The sequence below is a fragment of the Falco biarmicus genome, chromosome 4 (genome assembly GCF_023638135.1).
Source record: "Falco biarmicus isolate bFalBia1 chromosome 4, bFalBia1.pri, whole genome shotgun sequence".
NCBI classification, from domain to species: Eukaryota; Metazoa; Chordata; class Aves; order Falconiformes; family Falconidae; genus Falco; species Falco biarmicus.
Window position 1 is genome coordinate 49,448,419 of NC_079291.1, and position 20,380 is coordinate 49,468,798.

Consider the following 20,380-nt stretch of genomic DNA (forward strand, 5'->3'; position numbering starts at 1 on the left):
CTTTAATTTTACAGCAAGTAATAAAAAGCAAAGAATTATCAAACCTATGGGAAATTACGTTCTCAAGAGCAGATAGACACACCAGGGAAAAAACACTGAAAAATGACTGATAAAAGAGTTACTCTTGAAGGAAAATGAAGGAAAATTCAATAAATTATCTAATTGTTACTTATATGTGATGACAATAGTAAAAGTGATACAATACTAAGTAGTTAAGTATTTTAATGAATTTGCTTCAAAGCATGACATTTTTTCCCCTAATATCAAGAAACAGAAACAATAACAGGAAAGATGTATCCCTAAAGCTCAAAATTAGCATTTATTGTCATTCCACAGAATTATGGAAAGAACTGCATCCAAATTTAGTGCCTTATAGATCAGACTAATGCTAAATTTTCTCTTATTAATTATTGAATGTATTAATATGATTTAAAGAACTTTCTCCAAAAATGAAAGTTACTATTTTCAAAAAAGACTGAAGCACCCTGTCACTGAGGATGGCTAGGCATCTTGCTGAAAAGAAGTTATTTACACATCTTCTATGTTTATGTTGTTCAGTCACTCAAGAAAAGTCTGATTTTGATCTTATTTATTGTCACAGTAAAAAGGAAAATTAATCAAGACTGCAAAAATATTTTTTCCTGCAAACATATCTGCAGATGATTACCTCACTTTTGCACAAACATTTTCTTTAACTTACAATAAATCAGTCAGGCCAATCTAAATTTGAGCTTCAAATCTATAGAGGCTGTACTGATATGATCTGCCCTGTCAATAGGTGTTGCAGTTCTCAAGCCAGTCCTAGGCACTATTTTGCCATTTACATGGCAATACACAACAGCTGCTAGTGGAAGAAAAAACAACAAAAAAGAAAGTGGAATAAAATCAGTTCAGCTTTCAGATAAAAAAAGCGTACACAGGGAGATTTCTAAAAATAACAATCAGGACTAAAAAATGTATCTAAACTAGATATTCTCATATTTTAAAAAGCATAGTTCTAAGTGGAACACAGTCTATGTATTTGAATCAAAATACTACAACTTGTTTTGATTAAACAGAAATAAATCTTGGGCTGAAAAATCTTTTATCAAAACAACTAGACACATTCTTTAAGATGTACCCTCAGCTTCATTGTTGGTCTGTTGAATTCCTAGCAATCAAGCTCAGAAAGGTGTTGCTCTTATAGTATGTACGCTATATACATGTATAGGATGCCTACATCCTGCTCCTGCCTATGCCCTTGTGTGGCTTGGCTATGACACCTCAATTTTCTCTTAATCATAAATTGCATCTGGATGATGCTTTTAGTCATATGGTTTAGTTTTAGGTAGCCCTGTGAGGAGCAGAGAGTTGGGCTCCATGATCCTTATGGGTCACTTCCAACTCAAGTTATTCTATCATTCTGTGATTACAGATTCTATGATAGATGGGGAGGGTTAAAAAAACCAACCAAAAACCTAAATATATGTGGACAAAATATCTCACAGTACTCCCAAGTATTTGTTTGCTTTTTAAAAAAAATAATCTATTTTTCTCTCTGCTGTTTTATGTTTATTATATTAGCTCTACAGAAAGCTCCAAAGAAAACCAAGCTTCACCTGGAGGTAGTTTTCAGAGAGCTTGGTGCTTGCCAAGTAAGTCCTCTGTGCCAAACATAGCATCTGCTCTGGAAGAGGTAACATTACCATGCTCAGGAAAAGCGTAAGGAGATCCAAATGGCCTCCTTGCAGAACGTTGTAATATAAAATACAAAGTCACTGGAATTATCTGAGCTCTGGAGAATTGTACTATAATTACACCCACTACTATAAGTCTAAATCCACTTACACAGAAAGCCAACACGATTTTGTAAGAAAACACACGCCTTACAAAACACAGTTGTTCCATATTTTGGCCCTGTGATGTCTTTTTTATTAAATATAGGCTTGTCAATATGGTCTTAGGAGGCTGATGACATGTGATGCTGACAGTCTAGGATAAAGGTTTCCAGGATTATTTCTGTGCACCAAATACAAAATCACACAAAGATCTTTAGAAAGAGTCAAACATCCACACTGTAGAAACCAAGCTCTGCTAAAAGTGGTACGTACAGGTCACTCAGTCATCACTGAATTTGAATCCATAATTGCAGTGGTTGCCTGGATGTAGAATTTTGCTTCCCTGTTTAAAGAGAGAGGGTTTGGGTGCCACCCCACCCCTTAATACTTACCACTTGTAGGATACTTGAAACACTTTCCCATGAAACTTCTACAATATTATCACCTCCATCAACCATTCCCTGGTAACCCTGAAAGATAAAAAGTATTTCAGAAGTCTGATTTGAAAAATTTTGTAACATTTCCACTGCAATAATACCCACCTTGCATATTTTAATACAACTTTAAGTAATTAAAAACACTAAATAAAATATTAGTCAATTTACATGCAATAATATTGAAACAGGTTTCACATTAGGGGGAAAAAAAGCCAAATCCTCTTCCTAAAAGCTCAATTCCAAAGACAACCTTAAGAGAAAGTAATACTTTACAAAGATTACACAGATTATAAACTGGAATGGCAATTTATTTCTCCTTTCTTAGGAATAAATATTCATTTATGTTTTAAAAACTACAAAGATGGAAAAACTTTGAAAAGTATTATAAAATGTGCTTCCTAAAAACACAACCTCAGCTTGAGGTCATGATCTTAGAAAAAAAATCCACCTTTCTAACACTTCGTACACTTTCTCCCCCAAGGTAGGTAATAAGCAAAGAAAATAAAGTGCAACAACCAAAATCTTTTAATAAATGAAGAAGAAATCAGGTCACACAATATTTACTCTTCTCTGAAGGCAGTTACACAATAAATAGATGAAAGGAATTTAGTAGAAAAATATAGTTTTAGTGATGCATTTAAGAAATCCTTAATAGCTTAACTCACATGGTCATCAGAAACCAATGCACGTTGTAATATGGAAAGAACTATACTTAGCTGAAAGAAGGAAAACTATCCAGTGAGCAGCTGAAGGGTTTTGTTATGCCTGGCTTTAACAACTCTCTGCATAAATACCAGCAGAAAGATAGTGACAAATACAGGTTCTTTTCCATTAGGCGATATTGTAAACACTGATTTTAAAAAAGAAAATACATCAAAGTTCTAACCTGGAAAAACCTAACCAATACAGACACCAGAATAAAACCGGAGTTAACATTCAAGTTATTGACATTTATTTAAATCCAAAAGGGGAAAAAAAACCAAACAACCCACGCTAGGTTAAAGAAAACAGAAAACCACTGAACAAAATTAAACATGACAATGTTTATGCCTCCATTTTTAGATTATGTGTGCATATGGAAAAGCATGCTGAGGAATTAACCTTCCTTCTGTATGCAGTTCTTGCAAGACTGTACATCCTTAGTTTTATGGTTCTCAATAATAAATCAAGTGGAACTAGAAATAGAAGGGAGTTTAGTAGACAGCAAAACTGATATCATAAATTGGAGACATTTACTTCAGCGTCATCCAGAATATATGTAGATTTTATCCAGTAAGCCATAACTCACAAATCAACTAAACAAACTTCAAAAGCCATATATATTATATAAATACCATATCATACTTGGAGTCCCTCACTAGCATGATAGGATAAAAATATAAAGATAACTGGGACTCAGCAGAAGTACAAGTTACTCAAATTAAGTTTTCTAGGATTCTATTACAGATTCCAAGGAGAAAGCGTAGAAGTTTCTGCTCAGCGAGACTTGACAAATGAATTTACATATAAGATGATCAAGTAATCCTAAAGAGCTAGATGGAAAGTAAGCTGTCTCTAATTTCTGTCATTCAGTAATCCTTTCAATATTTTGTACGCTCTCCAGATAACTTCGATACATGTCCAATGTATACACATACACTCTTGCATACTAATGTATACACATGATGGCTCAAAGCTAAGACATTGTTTACAATTTCTCCAAAATTAGAACAAGTTGGAAAAGAAATAATGCTTAATCTACATGACAACTTTAAAAGAAGAAAAAAAATAATCTTTCTCAGATAAAGAAACATTCCAGTGGATCCAACTGAGCTTGATGAAGGGTAATAAATTAATAAGTTCACTTATCACAGGTTTGCTGGTTTTATTTCTTTAAAGCAAAGAATCCAGTGTTCCTTATATCACTCAGTAATAGATTGTAAGCTTCTCCTATCTGTGCTCCTTTTGGCAATTACAATAACAGAAAGATTCATACATAGGCAACAAATTCTGAAAGAATATTGTGATGTTGCATCCTAACCCAGTTTGTAACACTGACTTGTAACACTGTAACCTGCACTACAAGCTGACAAAACACAGTTCACATATTTGCTCCAATCATCCACCTTCCATTTTCACTTGAGAGGAAAAATAAAGAAAGGGCATTCCAAAAAGTAGTATGTACAGTAAATATATAAACCATTATATACATACAGTGAGACTCATGGATGAAAATTCCCCATTCATATTTCTTAACAAATCTAAAACACTGGGGAAAGCAAAGGGATGAATTACTACTTGAAATTATCTATAAAATTTGAAATACCTTATAGCTAGGCTAAGGATGAGCTATGACCAACTCCTGCACCATGCATCTTTAAAATCAAATGAACTCATCCATTCTGGTCAGGAGTCCACATCAGTTTTACTTTCCCTGAGTAGACCAGCAAGAACAGGGGCTGTATTAACAATTCCTCCCACTACAGGGTAAGGACAGGGAGCTTTTGGAACAGGCCCGATTCATTTTAACTGTCACATGAGTGTTTCCTAATGCAGTTCTGCTTGCCAAGTTCTGTATGTAAGCTAGCTCTGCACAATATAGCTCAAAATCCCACACTGTTCCTCCATACTATTAAGAGACACAAAAGCCATAGAACTAAAACATCTTTGTAGAAAAGCTATAGGGAGAAAAACATTGATTACTTATAACTGAAGTATTAATAATGACCCATTTATCATTTTAGATATTTAAACACTGATGCTAACTTGGGGACTGGGCAATCCATTTAAAGGTGGAATTTAACTTGAAATGTTTTATCAAATAGTTCAATACTGTTACAATTGTCTGGTTACTGAAAGTTAATGGCAGATGTGAATACAGACCTTAATAAAACGGGGGTGGGAAAATGTCAATTTACATTAAAAAAAAATCATATTTAAGATTCTAAAAAAAGCAGTTTAGGTACTCAGATACTAAAACTATGGGGCAAGAATGGAAAAAAGTAAACTGTCAAAAACACAGCAAGCACTACTTGTGAAGATCAACCCCATTTTATGCTTATTTCTTCCTCTACCAAAATCTGAGTATTCGAAGATGTACAATAAGAAATCTCCATGGGTCATATGTTCACAGGGTACATAAACACTGTAACTCCTGGAGAGTGCCAGACTGCAAACCTTGCTTCTAGTCTTAACTCTGAAAACAGAACCTTTGAAAAAGAACAAGCCATTCTCTGATATGTTACATGCGAGACATTTGGGGCTTTAACAGTGATTTAATTACTGAGCTTTTTTTAGCTCTTGCTCGACAATGTAAAATACTAGCGTCACTGAGTGCACAAACCACCACATAAAAGACACGAAGTTTTCCTCACAGAAATCCATGACTGCCATACCATTGCATTTCCAATGCTGGCCTCTTGAGAAAAAGACTCTTAACCAAGATGAAGAATCTAAAAGTTCCATAGCTTAGTAGTATGAGCACGCATCCACTGGGAACTATGTGCTTCAACCCTGGAAAAAGGGCAGGTTATTTGTATAAATATTTAAGACCTCAGTTTCTAAAATGAATTGCCATAAATGAGAGGCATTACTTTTTCTTCTCATTATAAATTAAAAAAAAAAACCAAAAGGAAAAAAGAAAAAAAAAACCACCTTAAATAATTTCTGATTAGTGAAAAAATTTAAACTAGCCTCCTAGAGCAGCCTGGTACTTCTACATGTACTTCCATCTCCCAGATTTTACAGTGTGAGTGAAATAAGTCCACAGGTATTCAAACTTTAATTCCGACTGTGGTAGATTTGAGGAATGATGTGATGTTAGTTAATGAGGATGAATAAACACTGTTCATATACTGAAAATAAATACTAAAAGATGTTAACATGAACAAAACATGAAACTAAGGCAACTGTATAGAGTAAGCATTGTTTCCACAAATTAATAGCAAAAATCTCAAATGTGCTAATTTCAATAAGATACACATTTTTTAATTTTACAGCTATAAAATTAGGTTTATATATATACACTATAAATTCTACAATATTGTCTGTAAATATATATGAATATGAATAATTTACTAATTATAGTTTTAGATAAAAACTACTGTATAATTTTTTCACGAGTTGTTTTTATTTTCCCTGTTTGGGAATCAAAATATGTCTGAATATATTGCTCATGAATTCCAGTATCTATTTCTTTCTTTGGGCTTTGGTAAACCCAACTTAAAAAAGGTTAGAAAATTACTTATATCTTGTTCATTGCCAATTTTTGTTTACTTTTCTTGGTAATCTCTCATCGCAAAATAAAGCAAAATGGAGCTAGAAAACAAAAGGGAAATAATGTTACTGTTTTACTTAGAATACAGGGCTAGTTTTGGCCACAATGTAGAAGACAGATGGTTTTACAGTCTTTTAACAGTGAAAAAAAAGTTCTTATGACAGAGAAAATTGCAGGAGAAAAAAAGCCTACAACTACAGCAAATTAGGCTTGAAAAGGCTGAGACTTTGACTCTGCTTTTGGCTCCAAGTAAGAAAACATTCTTCACCTTTCAGATGTTGACACTTCAGGCCTTTTCCTCACTTTTCAGAGCAGCTTCAGTACACATAACCCTTTACCTTGATGTATGTGTGTCTAGTTGAAATGCCTATTCAAAACATAGGCTAAAAATATACTATTGTCATTGCTTAACACACTGAAGTATGTATTTGATAAACTGTAATTTAGAAGGACCTTATTAAAAGTATTAAATATAACAACTTCGGGTATATACAAAAATATATCTCTGTATGCGTCATGCAAAGGCTTATAATAGGGATCATCAGTGACAAATCTTACCCCAGGATTTTTACTTTTCACTACACTTGTCACCTGCATCTGTTTCCTATTTCAAAGTGCTGAAATTAAATAGTTGTTCCATTTCAAAGTTTGCAACAGTTTCTCTGAAGTACTTAGATGTATTGTGAAAGAAAACTGACTTCATATGTTAATTGAAACAGCCAGAGAGAAAAAGGCTTAGCATTCAGTACTTCCTGAAACACAGAACTGAATGGACCACTCTAGAAGCAAAGATCTCTTTCAGAGCTATTACCCATACTCACAGTGAAACGTGCATTTTTCTCCTAGACTGCTCTGTTACAATGAAGGTAGTATGAAAATATATAATGGAAACTCAAACATTGACCTGATTCTTACAATCAATTTTCATTCAGAAATGTTTGTGACTTCACATTTGCAAGCTCCAGCAATTAACAGAGACACATAATAACATAAAATGGTGCAATTTTGCTAAGTTCAGAAAAACAGAAATATCCAAATTTCTCTGGAAACTTATCACTGAATATACTCTGTGATATAAAACAGTTTTTAAAGGGTGACAAAAGTAAACATACTGTAAGAGGAACTACAGCTATGGTAATTATTAAGTTAAACATAATTTAAAAAAAAATAAAATAAAATCCAAGTTATGGCCTTTAAAGACAGCCAAAGATCCCTCCTTATTTCCACAAAAGTTATCTGACCCATTTCAGCAAGCCTGCAAAACAGCTGAACACTGAAGGAATTCTAGAGTTTGGCCATGTAATTAGCACACACTAAGTATTCAGAGCTACTTGCTGTAGCACTGTAGTACAAAAGAATTTTGGAGCACAGTGCTCTGCTTATTTGCATTTCAATATACTTCACAACTCTTCAGTAAATGAACTATAGGAATAAGCTGAAAGAAAATGGATAAGTAACTACCTTTTAAAGATAAATTGTATATTTTGCATGTGCAAAACTTAAAGCAAAGTTCTTTCCTACAACTGCCATGAATTATAGTACTCTGTATTTTATACTAAACATTAAAATTACATTTTGCTAGGAATATTGCCTCCAAAATTTTACCCCATATCAAATGTGTTTATTACAATTTGTAATCACTTCAGACTTCTAAGGAGTTGTACAGGAATTCCAGAGTGAACAGAATGACTTCTTACTAAATATATTTAGTGTATTGTTTAATGTGCAAATTTTATAAAAACTGAATGTCCTTCATGTGGAAGTCTAACTATAACTTAGTCTTCCTGTAAGACATACACATATAGTATTATTTTAGCATTTCCATTAAACTTGTCCCATCATTTTTTCATATCAAGTAATTGTTACAGAAGTTAATCTTCATGCACATGCAGTCTCAAGTTTCAATCACAAAATTCTGATGTCTGGACATGCTACTGATGGCACAGGTTTTTTGGTGGGATCTTTTTGTTTGTTGGCTGGAGTTTTTTCAGTTACTACCTACAAACCAGGGAAGACAGCACCAGCCTGCCAGTGCTCTGGGTCAAAACCAAGTTGTGCAATCTGTGAAACGCGGGTGATGGCACATCCTTAATATGCTAGGAAAATGGACTGAGGAAAAGTCAAAGGGTTAAGAACTAGTAGTTTAACTAGGTTTGGGAAGGTATTTCTACAGTGCTATATTTGGGGCCAAACATCTAACAATACACAAATACACAGCTGACTGCTGGGTGCACAACCACCTGCAGTTCTCCAAGTGTTTTCAAGCTTCTGGTGGCACATCAAGAATTGCAGGTAATAAATCTGCATTTCTAAATCAAACATCTTTAGTGCATACCTCTTGAAAAGTACTTTCCATAGAAATAAAAAATATGTAATAAAATGTTGACACAACGCAAGGGAATGACATCTACAACATTTTCTAATTTATACTATTCACTTTTCATGATGTTTCAAGAAAAACTCAAGTATAGTCAGAAGACAAACACAGAACAAATAAAACAAAAACTAACCTCATAAACAAAATACACTTTGGCTTTTACATAGATTCCCATGCGTACTACTGCGCGCACAGCAGCATTCATACCTAGGAAGAAAAAGCAAAATCACATTGTTACAGGTTATCCAGTATTTTTTGTATACTATAAATTTTCAGTCTTTAAATAAAAGGAAACATTAATTCATTCCTAAATCAGCATCTATTAAAACAGAAATTTGCTTAATGACAGTGCAATCAGCCCATGTACATGAAGAGTGCAGAACTATTTGCTTTGTTGCAATAATTATGTGGATACCAGCATGAGTATCAATCAGAGATTAAATTGCTGCTGATTGTAAAACATCATTGTAAAATAACAGCTACTAAATCAGAAACAGGAAGTAAATTTATTTCACAATAATGATCAGTTTTCTAAATGAAATGCAAAACACTCAGCCAGTTAAAATTCAGCTTCTTCAAAGGAGAAGTTTTATTGTAACATTTTTTTTTTCCTGAGCTTTCTGAAGTAACACACATGTTTATACAGTATTTTGTGGGGAACACTGCCAAAGCTGACATGGACAGGTGCCCACTTAACGAAGAGAGCAGTAGCAGTAAACTAACACAAGACATGCTGCATAGACTCATTTGACAGAAAAATGCCTAAATGCCACTTTGCTTCCTGGAACTGCGAGCTCAAACTGGAATTCCCTGCTCACAGACATCTGACAAATCACATTACATATACGTATAAGTAAAATCTTCCATTTAACTCCAGTGGTCAAACACTTAACCTCCTGAGCAATGGTGAAAGTTCCACTAGTCTCCCTACGTGATCAAATGGATTTGTTATAACCCATCCCCTTCAGATACTCTATTACCCTAATCATTATTCAGGAAGTTCCCCAAAGTAATAAACTAATTGCTTCCATACCACTTAAACAGACTCAAGAGATTATGCGAAGCATGAGAACATAAGTAGTTAGGCTACATTGAAAGAAATAGTCTCAGCACATCAGATGAAAAGCAATGCCAGAAATGTGATGAACCAAAACATTGGGCCCCAATTCTCCAATTCTGTTGCACTTAGTATCACAACAGTAAAGTAGGTCACCTCCATGTTTGACATAGGTGTTAAGTGTTCACCTATGTGGAGATACAAAAAGTTGTTAACTAGAATATATAAACCCACAACACAGTAAGTCATAAAGATCTATTCCTACAAAATCTATCATTACTGGGAAAAAACCAAACCCTGGGCTATAATAGAAAGGCTTACCTGTCTAAATAAAGAATGAGTCTGAGGTTTTCTCAAAAATTTATTACTTAGGAACATAACAAAGTCCCTGAAGTTGCCCAATGAAAAACAAAAAAACCTGTTTGCCAAAATCAAAAGTTGCTATGCTGTCTGTATAGATGTCACTTAGCCTTAAGATTAAAATAATGAGTAACAGTGTTTTCACATCAATTCTGTATTAGGAAATAACAGCAAGAATTCTCTCAACCAGAGTCAGCCTTGTGGCAGACCTGGAAAAAGTTCTCAAATGCCAAGACAGCTAAAAGCACAGCTTTAGACGATGAACTGGATGATGCCAAAGAAAAGCAGAGAATCTGATGTGACAGGCTGTACTGAAAAGAAAGCTAGCATGCAGAGTTGCAGATTAAAACAGATCTACTACACAGAGCAAAGTTATCTCCTCAGTGAAGCAGTTTCACAACAAAATGAACACTCTCACACCCACACGATGTCCCCTAGAAAGCGGGGACAAAGACCTCTATTTAAGTTTTTAAAACTGACAGTTCTTCACAGCACTGCCATTTTCCTCAAACAGGGAAGCACAAGCTACTCCTTTCATCAAAGTCCACAGCTTGTTTCTATTAACGCACAACATTTGTGGGAGGTTTTTTTTGTTGTCATTGGAGTTTTTTGGTAGTTTGCGGGTTTTTTCCTTTTTTTGGGGGGGTGGGTGGGTGGGGTGTTGTAGCTTTTTGTTTGTGTAGAGGTTTTTTTAGAGGTAAGAAAAATTTTTTATGTTATCCATTTGGCTGCAGGGTTCTAGAATAACGGCTAAAAGGTTTGTTTTCTGAATGGAAAAAGTTCATCCTCACGGTATGAGGACTACTCAGGACTCTTAAAAGGACAACTGCCCTTTTAAGAACCCTCTGTTCTTGAGGTTCAGCTTTGTCACCTCTCCCATTTGGCACCTGAGAAGAAACACTAAGACTGTTTCAGATATCTATGTCCAGTTATAGACTCTGGTGTCTCATTCAGCAGTAGCCTCTGTATTGCAAGTATCCAATTAGAATAAAGAAAAAGCATCTGTGGTCCAAACAGGCTAAAGCAGAACACTTTTGTTGGGTGGGGGGTGGGGTGGGAAATAATTAACAAAATAGGAAGACATTAAACAGACATTCATGTGTCTACCGAAGTTACATACTTCTCTTATCTGTTTCTTGCTCACATTTCTGCTTTATTGGTCATGTATCCCCCCTTTTACCTTTAGCATGCACCTCTCAAGTGCATTTGAAAAGGTAGTTACTCTGTTCTCACCACAAATTCTCTAGATCCTCCATACCTTTGTTATGTATAAATTAGCCTACAAATATTGACTCAGCCTAGTGTTCATATTTCTTCTAAAAACAGAGTAAAACATAAGCATTTATTTCTCAAAATGACAATTCCATTCTTTCCACGTGAATGTATTTGTAATATAGCCACACACTTTCTTAATGAATATTTTCCAGTTTCCATGTATCTTACATGAAAAACTGGTAGAATTCATAATTTCCCTGCTGCAAAAAAGGGCAAAAGCCCAGGAAAAAAACCCATAAATTACAGACAGAAAAATCTTCTCAGTACCACCACCACTGTAACTTTACAAGTTTATGCAACATGTATCTTAATATTAGTTGACAATGTGTATCTTATCTCCTTACAGAAAAAAAAGGTCTTGCGTGTCTACTGGCAAGCTCCTAAAGAAGTGGCTTACATTTCAGAAAGGAAGGGGACTGAAGGACGTTATAATTTGATAACTACTAAATACATTAAGTCATTGAAGCTTTAGACTTCTACATGTTGGCTATCTAAATCAGAATACAGTGCTTGCAGCGATTCAAGTAGGTAAATACAGAGAATTTCATTAAGTCTCCACAGAACTTGTCTAACAAAATGTTGCTGTATTTGATTATTTGTGGAGTCTTACAACAGTATTTGTGAATTACCATAGTAACTATGAAATGTAATTATATGCTTATTACTGAAAAAAAAGAGATTTACTGGGTTAACCATGGACTTAGTCCCAAATAATAACCATAGCCTGATAAACATATAGGATTACAATAGCAGCTTCAAAAGAAAGTCACAAGTAAAACCAGTATTTTTATATAACATAAGAATTAGTTAAAACCTTTCTGAATTACCACTTGCATTAAAGCCTTCAACAGAGGAAATGATTTATTTTGTTCTTTTGGACTCAGCAAATATTAAGTAAACTGTAACTTCTTGCACAGTTTTCCATAATGTCTGAATTAATTTAAGAGTTGATAATTTACTGTCTTTCTTGATATTATCTATTCAATTGTCTTTGAAAGCAAGAGTTTTCATAGCGGGGTTATAAACCGTATCGCAGAAATCTTTGAATTATTTTAAAAGCACTCCCTTCCCCCAGAAGGGTATTCCTTTCCTGTGACTACATCTTGTTCCACATCCAATAGGCACCACTACACTATTTTGTGTTTAAGCCAAGTTTTCCTCACTTTAATCAGCTACACAGGCCTTTAAATAAATAACGGTAATACTAACCATATAAAAGAAAAATCAGAACTATGTATCTTGGACAAGCATCAAGAAACACTTAAGTACCACCAATTTTAAAGATAAACGTTGGCTTTAATGCACACTTAATGACTTAACACATATGTTTAAGTGCTACCCTGAATAAAGATCCACACTTAAAAGGCTATATGGCAAAACACACAAACTAAAGAAAATGTACAAACATTACCAAAACAGAAAGACTTTATGCAAGCATGTAAATGGATGTATCAGTAATTATGTAAAAAGCCTATAATCATCAAAGGGAAAGAGTCAAATACAAGAACTGAAGAAATCATTAAGAAAACAATTTGGGTTTGTTCCATTTACTTTTAATTACATAACAGATTTTGTTGCATATTATCACAGTAATAATTCTAGATACCTAAAAAAAACACTGTACAATTTTTCCTAACAGTAACACCATATTAGATCAGAGCATTCTAGTGCACAAATATATACAATAGCAAAACAACTAGACGACATACAAGTCTCCTTCAAAATTTAAAAAAAAAAATAAAACCTTAAGAGACTAGTTTCAAACATAGAATCCACTAGTTACGGAAGCAGTTCCTGCAAGACAGTAAGTGTACTGAAATAGTTAAACACATCTGTTAAGTATATTCCTTAGTTTACATTAAATTGTATTTATAGTATCATATACATGGACACATATATACATATTCTATACACATATTTATACACGCACAATTATTTGCTGGAAAAGGTGCGTTTTTAGGGGTAGGACTCAAAAATCCCTTGTGACTATCTTCCCATTACTTAAATGTTAACAAACTGTAATTTTGATGACATAAAAAGAGTATGTGCTGTTATGAGGGGGGGGTGTTCACTTTTTTTTGTTTGTATGTTTTTATATTTTATTTGTTCAGTGGCAAAATTTCTTTTTCCATGATACGCTACCAGGACAAGATCAATATATCTGCACTTGTCTTGTGATGTCCCTCTGAAGCCTGTAACACCTCAAAAGTAGATATACGTAGATCTTTGCCTCCAGTCATGCTTGTGGCATTCCAAAACTCTGGAATCCAAGAGGCCACAGAGTTATTTTCAGCTGTTTTAAGCTCAGTAGGTGCTGAAGGAGTGGAGGGTTTTTTTAGTTGAGTGGTGAGATTTCTTCTTCCAGTTTAAGTTACCAGGACAAGAGCAGTACATCTACACTGCTATATTAAATATACCTTGAAATGTTGGGAAGCCTGTAGTGCTTCAGACGTAGAGATATGTAGTAGATCTTTACTTCAGCAGTCACAGTCTATGATATTCCAGACCATTACCATGCAATCTGTAAGTCCCTTACTTAATGCTGTCTTCCACAACACTAAATCTTTCAAGTTTATCTCAGCTAATATGGTCACATTCAAAGGCAATAATCTTGAGCCAGTGAACCGGAACCCGACAGCAGCTCAAAGTAGCCACTAACACATCATTCCCCGGTAGCACACAATTGTCTTCTGTCAGAAGCTTTCAGATGACATTGTTCCTGCTGCTAAGCCATACCTATCACGGTCCCACACAATCAGCAGTCTGATTGGAGGTTGTAGGAACTAAGAGACCTACAGCAGCCAAAATTGTCTGTGGCAGCCACTGGAAATCCACATAAAATACAACCAGTGTACTTCATGACCTGAAGGAGACCATGGCCAGACAATCCCACAAAGTGAAGACAGAAGTGTGACTTAAAACCCATTTATTATCCCACCTTTTTGAGCTTGCAACCACTACAATTTAGAAATAGTCCAGAAACTGACCTAATACATAAACCTTAGGAATCAATTGCCAAAACAAAACTTCCTTTGCCCCTCAACTCACTTGTTATTATGGTGGAAAGTACTTGTTTTAATTCACAATTTAACAGCTGGCTACCTGAAATGATTAAATGCCAAGTTTACAGTGTACAAAAATATTTTTCCTTGTGAAATAAATCCCTGATAAATTCTTTAACACCACCAAAGAATATACCTATGTTTAAAACACGGTGAGCAAATCATAATAGTTCCAGTATGACATATATACATTCTAATATTCCACAGGTAGTAAAAAGGAAAACCAAAAAACCTTGCAAAGAAATACCACAAATGTAGGGAAGTAATTTAAAACTTAACATGTCTTACAAATAGAAAGGCTTGTGTAATTTACATAATGCTACTTATAGATTATTAAGGTGTACAATAACAGTAAAGGCAGTAACTTCTATTTGAAGATAATTTGAAGTATATTTTATTCTAGGCTAAGATTTACAGCCCAGTCTAAATCAAGGCACCTATTGATATGAAGATGATGTGTTTACTACAACATTAACGGGTGCTCCTTCCACTCAACTCTCTGTGTTTCGTTTGCATTACAGATATTCTGAAGAGTTTTAGTGTCTAACAAATTAAAACACACACACAAACAAACCCCAAAACAGGAGAGTGGAACTTTTTTTTTTTATACTAGTACTTTTTTTGTCTACTTCAGAGTTAGTTTTTCCTCACCTACAGATTACTTGAACATTCATTTTCAAATAGCTCTGCAGCAATAGCTGCATATTTCCCTCTACTTATACTTCACCTCTCTCACACATTTGCCCTACAGAGGGCAAATGACCTTGACAGAGCATGACTCATTCTGGCCCTTGTCTAACTCCTAACTTCGCATGCCAGCAGGTTTGAGGTTGCATACTTTACACAGCTATACTGTGACCAATACAGTAAGGGTTATGAACCTCAACTGTGTTGTGGGATTGAGTTGAAACAATCAAGTTCTAAAGCCTTTTGGTTTGGGGTTTATTTTTTTCCCCTTATTCTTCTAAGTTAGGGCAATAAAGCTGCCTACAGAACAACTTGGAAGTAATTCAATTCACTTTGGTCTTTGTGACGACCTCACCCCTCAGACAGCAACTTTCACAGGCTGTTACTGTTTATCCGTCCAGGAAAATATGCTTCAGTGGCAACCTGCCAGATAATAAAGCCTAGATGTTACGCATGGATTCTGCAGGTCCTTTAAATGCTTTAATTCACATAGTGGCAAGTGCAGATTAATACTTTACAAAAAGAGATACATCTGCTGTTGCATTATATAATCTCCAGCCACGCGGAAGCAAGTAGCAGGGCTCAGCCTCTTGCTGAACTCGCTCCTGCTGCTTGAGGCAATGCCCTGTCACACTTTAAAGCTAAAATGGCGATTTGGCGACCAGACCACTAAGACAGAGATGCCTTCACTCGCCGTCCTTTGTAGAATCATTTAGCAGTGGGATTGACGGCACTGAGTGCAAACTGTTGATGAAACTTAAACAAGTGCAACCCCACTAAGGGGCAACAGAAAAGCCATTAAGGGCATCGATTTGCGTTTTCTCCGAAATGGCAAACATTTCCCTCTCCGATTGGTACCAAATCCCTTCCTTCCACGCCTGATTAGAGATTCAGATAATCCCAGGTAAACCCGGGGGCTCCCCGTTATTCCTGCGGGCAGAGGGAGGGAAGATGCTTCTCCCAGCCCAGATGACGCAAAGAGGCGGAATCTGCAGCGACTCGCAACGGATCACGTACACACCGGCGGCGGGGAGGGAGCGCGGAGACGCTGGTCCATGTAGGCTACCACCTCATGGACGCGCCGGGAAGGCGAGGGGAGGAGCGGCGCTGCCGGCGCCCGCTCCCGCCCCGGGGAAGCGGACAGCACGGTGCGGGTGCGGGCTCGTCCCTCCGCGCCCCCGCGTAACAAGGTAGGGAAAGTGGTCATTAAACTGCCCAGCCCGCGCAAAAAGGAGAGGCTTCCCCGCACCACCCCCACCCCACCCCCATCCTCTTCACAAATGCGAGTAAGTGCCGTTTCTTTAAGTGAAAGTACTTTCTAGACACTGCCGGCCAAAAAAAAAATAAATTAAAAATTCGCAATTTAAGGGGAAGGAGCTAAAAGCAATCACCACTAAACAACCCTCCTGGCAAAAGTTCTCTCAAATAGCACAGAGCGTTGCACATCTTAATTAACTGAAATTTCAAACTCTTAATATATATAATCTATACGGTAGGAAATGGGAAGCGAAAGCGTAGGAAAACATGAGTTGATGACTAAGTACATTGCGATCGAGCCTCTCTTCTTTCCCTTCCCTCTTAATGTCTGTAAGTCTTTTGTTCACCCTGTCCTGTAGCTACGTCTCCCTCTACACTTCAGAGACTTAAGGAGGTGAAACACGTTTCCAGCACACTCCTACGGGGCTCTAGAGAGTAAACTACCAGCTGAGCGTTCGAAATCATGGCTAGGAACACGAAAGTGCTCCCGGTGCCAAAATGAAGTGAAAAGCAGATGAGGCGAGGGCTGGCAGAGCCCCAGCAGCGCAGCCAGCCTCCCACCCGCCGTGCGAGGCAGCACGACCTCCTCCCCCGCTCACATCAGCCATCCGCGCTCCCTCGTGGCTCTCCTCTCCCCACCATCTCCCGAGGGGTGAGGACATGGTGGTGGTGAAAGTTACTGGAGCGTTTCTACCCTCTTCCCGGCCCAGGCAGGCTCAGAGGAAACGTGATGAGAAAGGGAGGGAGGAAGCATGAAGATACGCTTGCAGCTCAGGCGCCCAGGCCGCGTAAAAATGATTTATTTTCCAAATCATCTCAGTAAGCGAGACAGCTCGAAGGCCAGCGCGCAAAGAGGAACCCCAGAACCCCCACAATCTCGTGTGCCCCGCTCCCAGACCCCGCGCTCTCCTCACCGCCGCCCATGTGCCCCTGCCGGCGCGGCTTCCCGCCACCGCCCCACGGGCGGCCCGTGCTCCCACCCCTGCCCGCGGGGCTGCGGCACCCACCGGCTCCTGCCCAGCCTCCCGCATGGGCGCCCGGCCTGCCTGGAAGGCCCTTCGCGCTCCTGCCTCCCTCATACCGTCCCCCGGAGGCTGCTCGCCCTCCCTCTCCGCTGCCCCCATTCCCCACCGCGCCCGCAGTTCCCCGCCCCACATTCTGCCTCTCTTTCCCGCTCGGCTCCTTCCCCTCGTCCTCCCCCCGCTCCCGGTGTGAACGGCGTGAGCAGCTACCTTGGGCATCGCCGCCGCTGGTCAGCACCCCGATGGCCTTCCCGGTGCCCGAGAGGTTCTCGAAGAACTTCGGCTGGTGATCCATGGCGCTGCGGGGGCGGCACCGGCGAACGAGACGGAGCGAGGTCGCTGAGGGGAGCCCCTAGCCGCGGGGGTCTGCCCTGCTATCCGGGGCGCACACTCCGCTGGATGAAGTATGTGGCCTCTGCGAAAAAAAAGAACCCGAGAAAAAAACGGTGTAGGTGTGTATCTACAGACAGGTAGACTGCTATAGAAAAAAATGAGGGGAGGGGGCGGCTGTGTGAAAAAGTCCGGGAGCAAAACAAAAAAGTGAGGGGAGAGCGGAGAGATGCAGCTCTCACATCGCAGCCACCCGCCTCTTCCCCCGCCGTGCCCGCGGCCGCTTCCTCTCCCCGCGCCCGCTGACAGCCCTGCGCGGCGCGGCGCGGCCCGGCCCCGCCCTCCTACGCCCCTTCAGGCGGACGGGCGGCCCGGGGAGCCAATGAGAGAGCGAGCTGCCGCGGGAGCGGCGGGCGGGGCGGGCGGTGTGGTTGCGCTGGGGGTGAGCTGGCAGGTGGGGGCCGGCGGGAGCAGGCGGGCGGCGGGGGCGGGGCCCCAGGTGGGGGTGGGAGGCCCCGCCGCGCCCTTCCCCCGGCGGCGCCTGAGGTGGGGGCGATGCGGGAAAGATGGCTGGCGGCTCGGCGGCGCGGCCGCGGAGGGGGCGGGCTTGACTAACTCATCGTCTCCACCGTAGAGACGGAGTAACGCCGCGTGTGGAGCCGCGGGAGCGGGTTCCCCGGGCGGCCTTTTCTGCGGGAGCTCTGCGGCGGCCAGAGCCGTGCTGGCGCTGCCCCCGGGCTCCCCCGCAGTGGGGCTGTGCTCTCCGGGCTGAGCCCAGTCGGCCGCGCCGTGTAGCCCGGCGGCAGGCCTGGCGGGCGGGGGCTGGAGTGGAAATGTGCCGCCGGCGTGTGGGCTGCGCGCTGCCGGGCGGCCTGGCCGGCCCCTTGGCGCTGCCCTGCAGCCCGGCCGCCCCGCAGCAGCCCGCGGGGAGCGCGGCTCCCGCCGTGCCGCCGTGCCTGCGGCGTGAGGCAGGAGCCCCTTGTGCCGGCTTCGTGTGGCGGGGTCGGGTCCGCGGCCGCCTTGTCAGGCAGGGAAACCCAAAGGCCTGGAGCTCCCTTCGTTCTCCTTTTGCCTCTCATCCCTTCTCGGGTACGCCTTGCTGCTGTGGCATCTCTAAGCCATGGCAGCCGTTCAGGTGCCAGCAAGGAAGGGAAGTTCCTTCCTGTAAGTGTTTACAGCTTAGAGACAAGGGTCGAGTCTAAGGGAGCAACAAAGATAAAGCAGTTGGGAGAAATTACTCTAGGTAGGAATCCCAGTCTTTGCCTTTTTTGTTCTCCAAAAATATGATTTTGCTTGGGGAGTGCTTAGTATTGGCAGAGAAGCACTCACTTGAACTCACTGCATTGTAACACAACACTGGAATACAACAGAATAATTGTTGATCACAGCAATGAGTGTAGTCACAGAAACAACTTCAACCCCCGATTTTGTTAGTTTAAGCAAATAAAGCTCTATTATCCCATATACAGTTCTTCACGGTACTTAGCATAAGTATTTGCAGGGTCGAGGGCTAAGTTACTTGCCCAAAATTACAAAGCAAGTCAGGGAGTCAGGAACAGCAGCAAAATGCTGACTCAAGTTTTACATTTTAATTGCTGTAGTAATTATTGCTTTTATTCAACATCTTCATCACATCTTAGTCTTGCCTCACACTGTACAAAGACATGCTCATCGTGTCAACTTGCACAGAGACACACGCAGAAGTACAGTCATTTGAATAGTTCAGTCAAAATTACTCATAGATAAATGTTTGAAGAAACCATACCTGCAAATAGATACCTACACCAAGTAAGCGGGCAGCTGATGTTTGCAAATTTACTCAGAGGCTAAAATGAGCGTGTGAATTGAAAACTGAAAAGACACATTGCCAAATAGTTTACATACCATCAACTATAGTGATTTTACAGAAAATGTAATGGTATTCTTTCTTGAATGTGAAGAGAGCTCAGAGTCACAGATTATAAAGGTGAGCTTTTGTTACAGAAATATGTAAACCCCCATAAAGTCATGCTCTCTTCAAAGGGTTGTGGTGTGAATTAGAATCACATTAGTTTTCTGGAGAGTAGCTCTGCAAAAGCTAAATTAAGCTATTTCAGTGATGCGGGGCTTGATCCAAAGCCTGTAAAATCAGTAGGAAGGTCTTTGGCTAATATAAACTATTATGACTATTTTAAGATCATGGACCAATGATAGTTTGTCATCAGAGTGACACTTTGAGGAAGCATTCGTCGGTTCTGCTTGGTTTGGTACAGTTACTTAGGCTTATTGTGTTTTGTTCACTGTAACTTAAGTATTCACCCTTTGGAAGTAGTCTTGCCCCTCTTGTTTCCAAATACAGCCTTGATGCTAAGGAGCTATTATTTTTTGAAGGTATTTTTTTTTCTCTAGTTGCCTTATGGTACGTAATGAACTTATAAGTGACATATTTTTTTCACCCTTGTGTA

At 39.4% G+C, this 20,380-nt stretch overlaps 1 protein-coding gene across 6 annotated transcripts in view; it reads right to left on the minus strand.

The window, feature by feature from the left end:
• The window catches only part of PFKP (phosphofructokinase, platelet), a 46,860-nt gene extending 28,550 nt beyond the window's left edge, over nucleotides 1–18,310 (minus strand). For 3 of the 6 annotated variants that reach the window (XR_008821828.1, XM_056338545.1, XM_056338540.1), the window contains exons 1-3: nucleotides 17,817–18,224; nucleotides 9,020–9,093; nucleotides 2,210–2,287 (exon numbers count right to left, since the gene is read on the minus strand). Coding sequence is in view for 5 of the 6 variants with exons in the window: in XM_056338545.1 (XP_056194520.1) it covers nucleotides 2,210–2,287; nucleotides 9,020–9,093; nucleotides 17,817–17,901 (237 nt within the window). In the remaining variant the exon portion in view is untranslated. Of the gene's footprint in view, nucleotides 1–2,209; nucleotides 2,288–9,019; nucleotides 9,094–17,816 lie in introns of all 6 variants that reach the window. The other 3 variants (XM_056338544.1, XM_056338542.1, XM_056338541.1) reach the window with 2 other exon arrangements.
• Nucleotides 18,311–20,380: the final 2,070 nt, after the last annotated feature.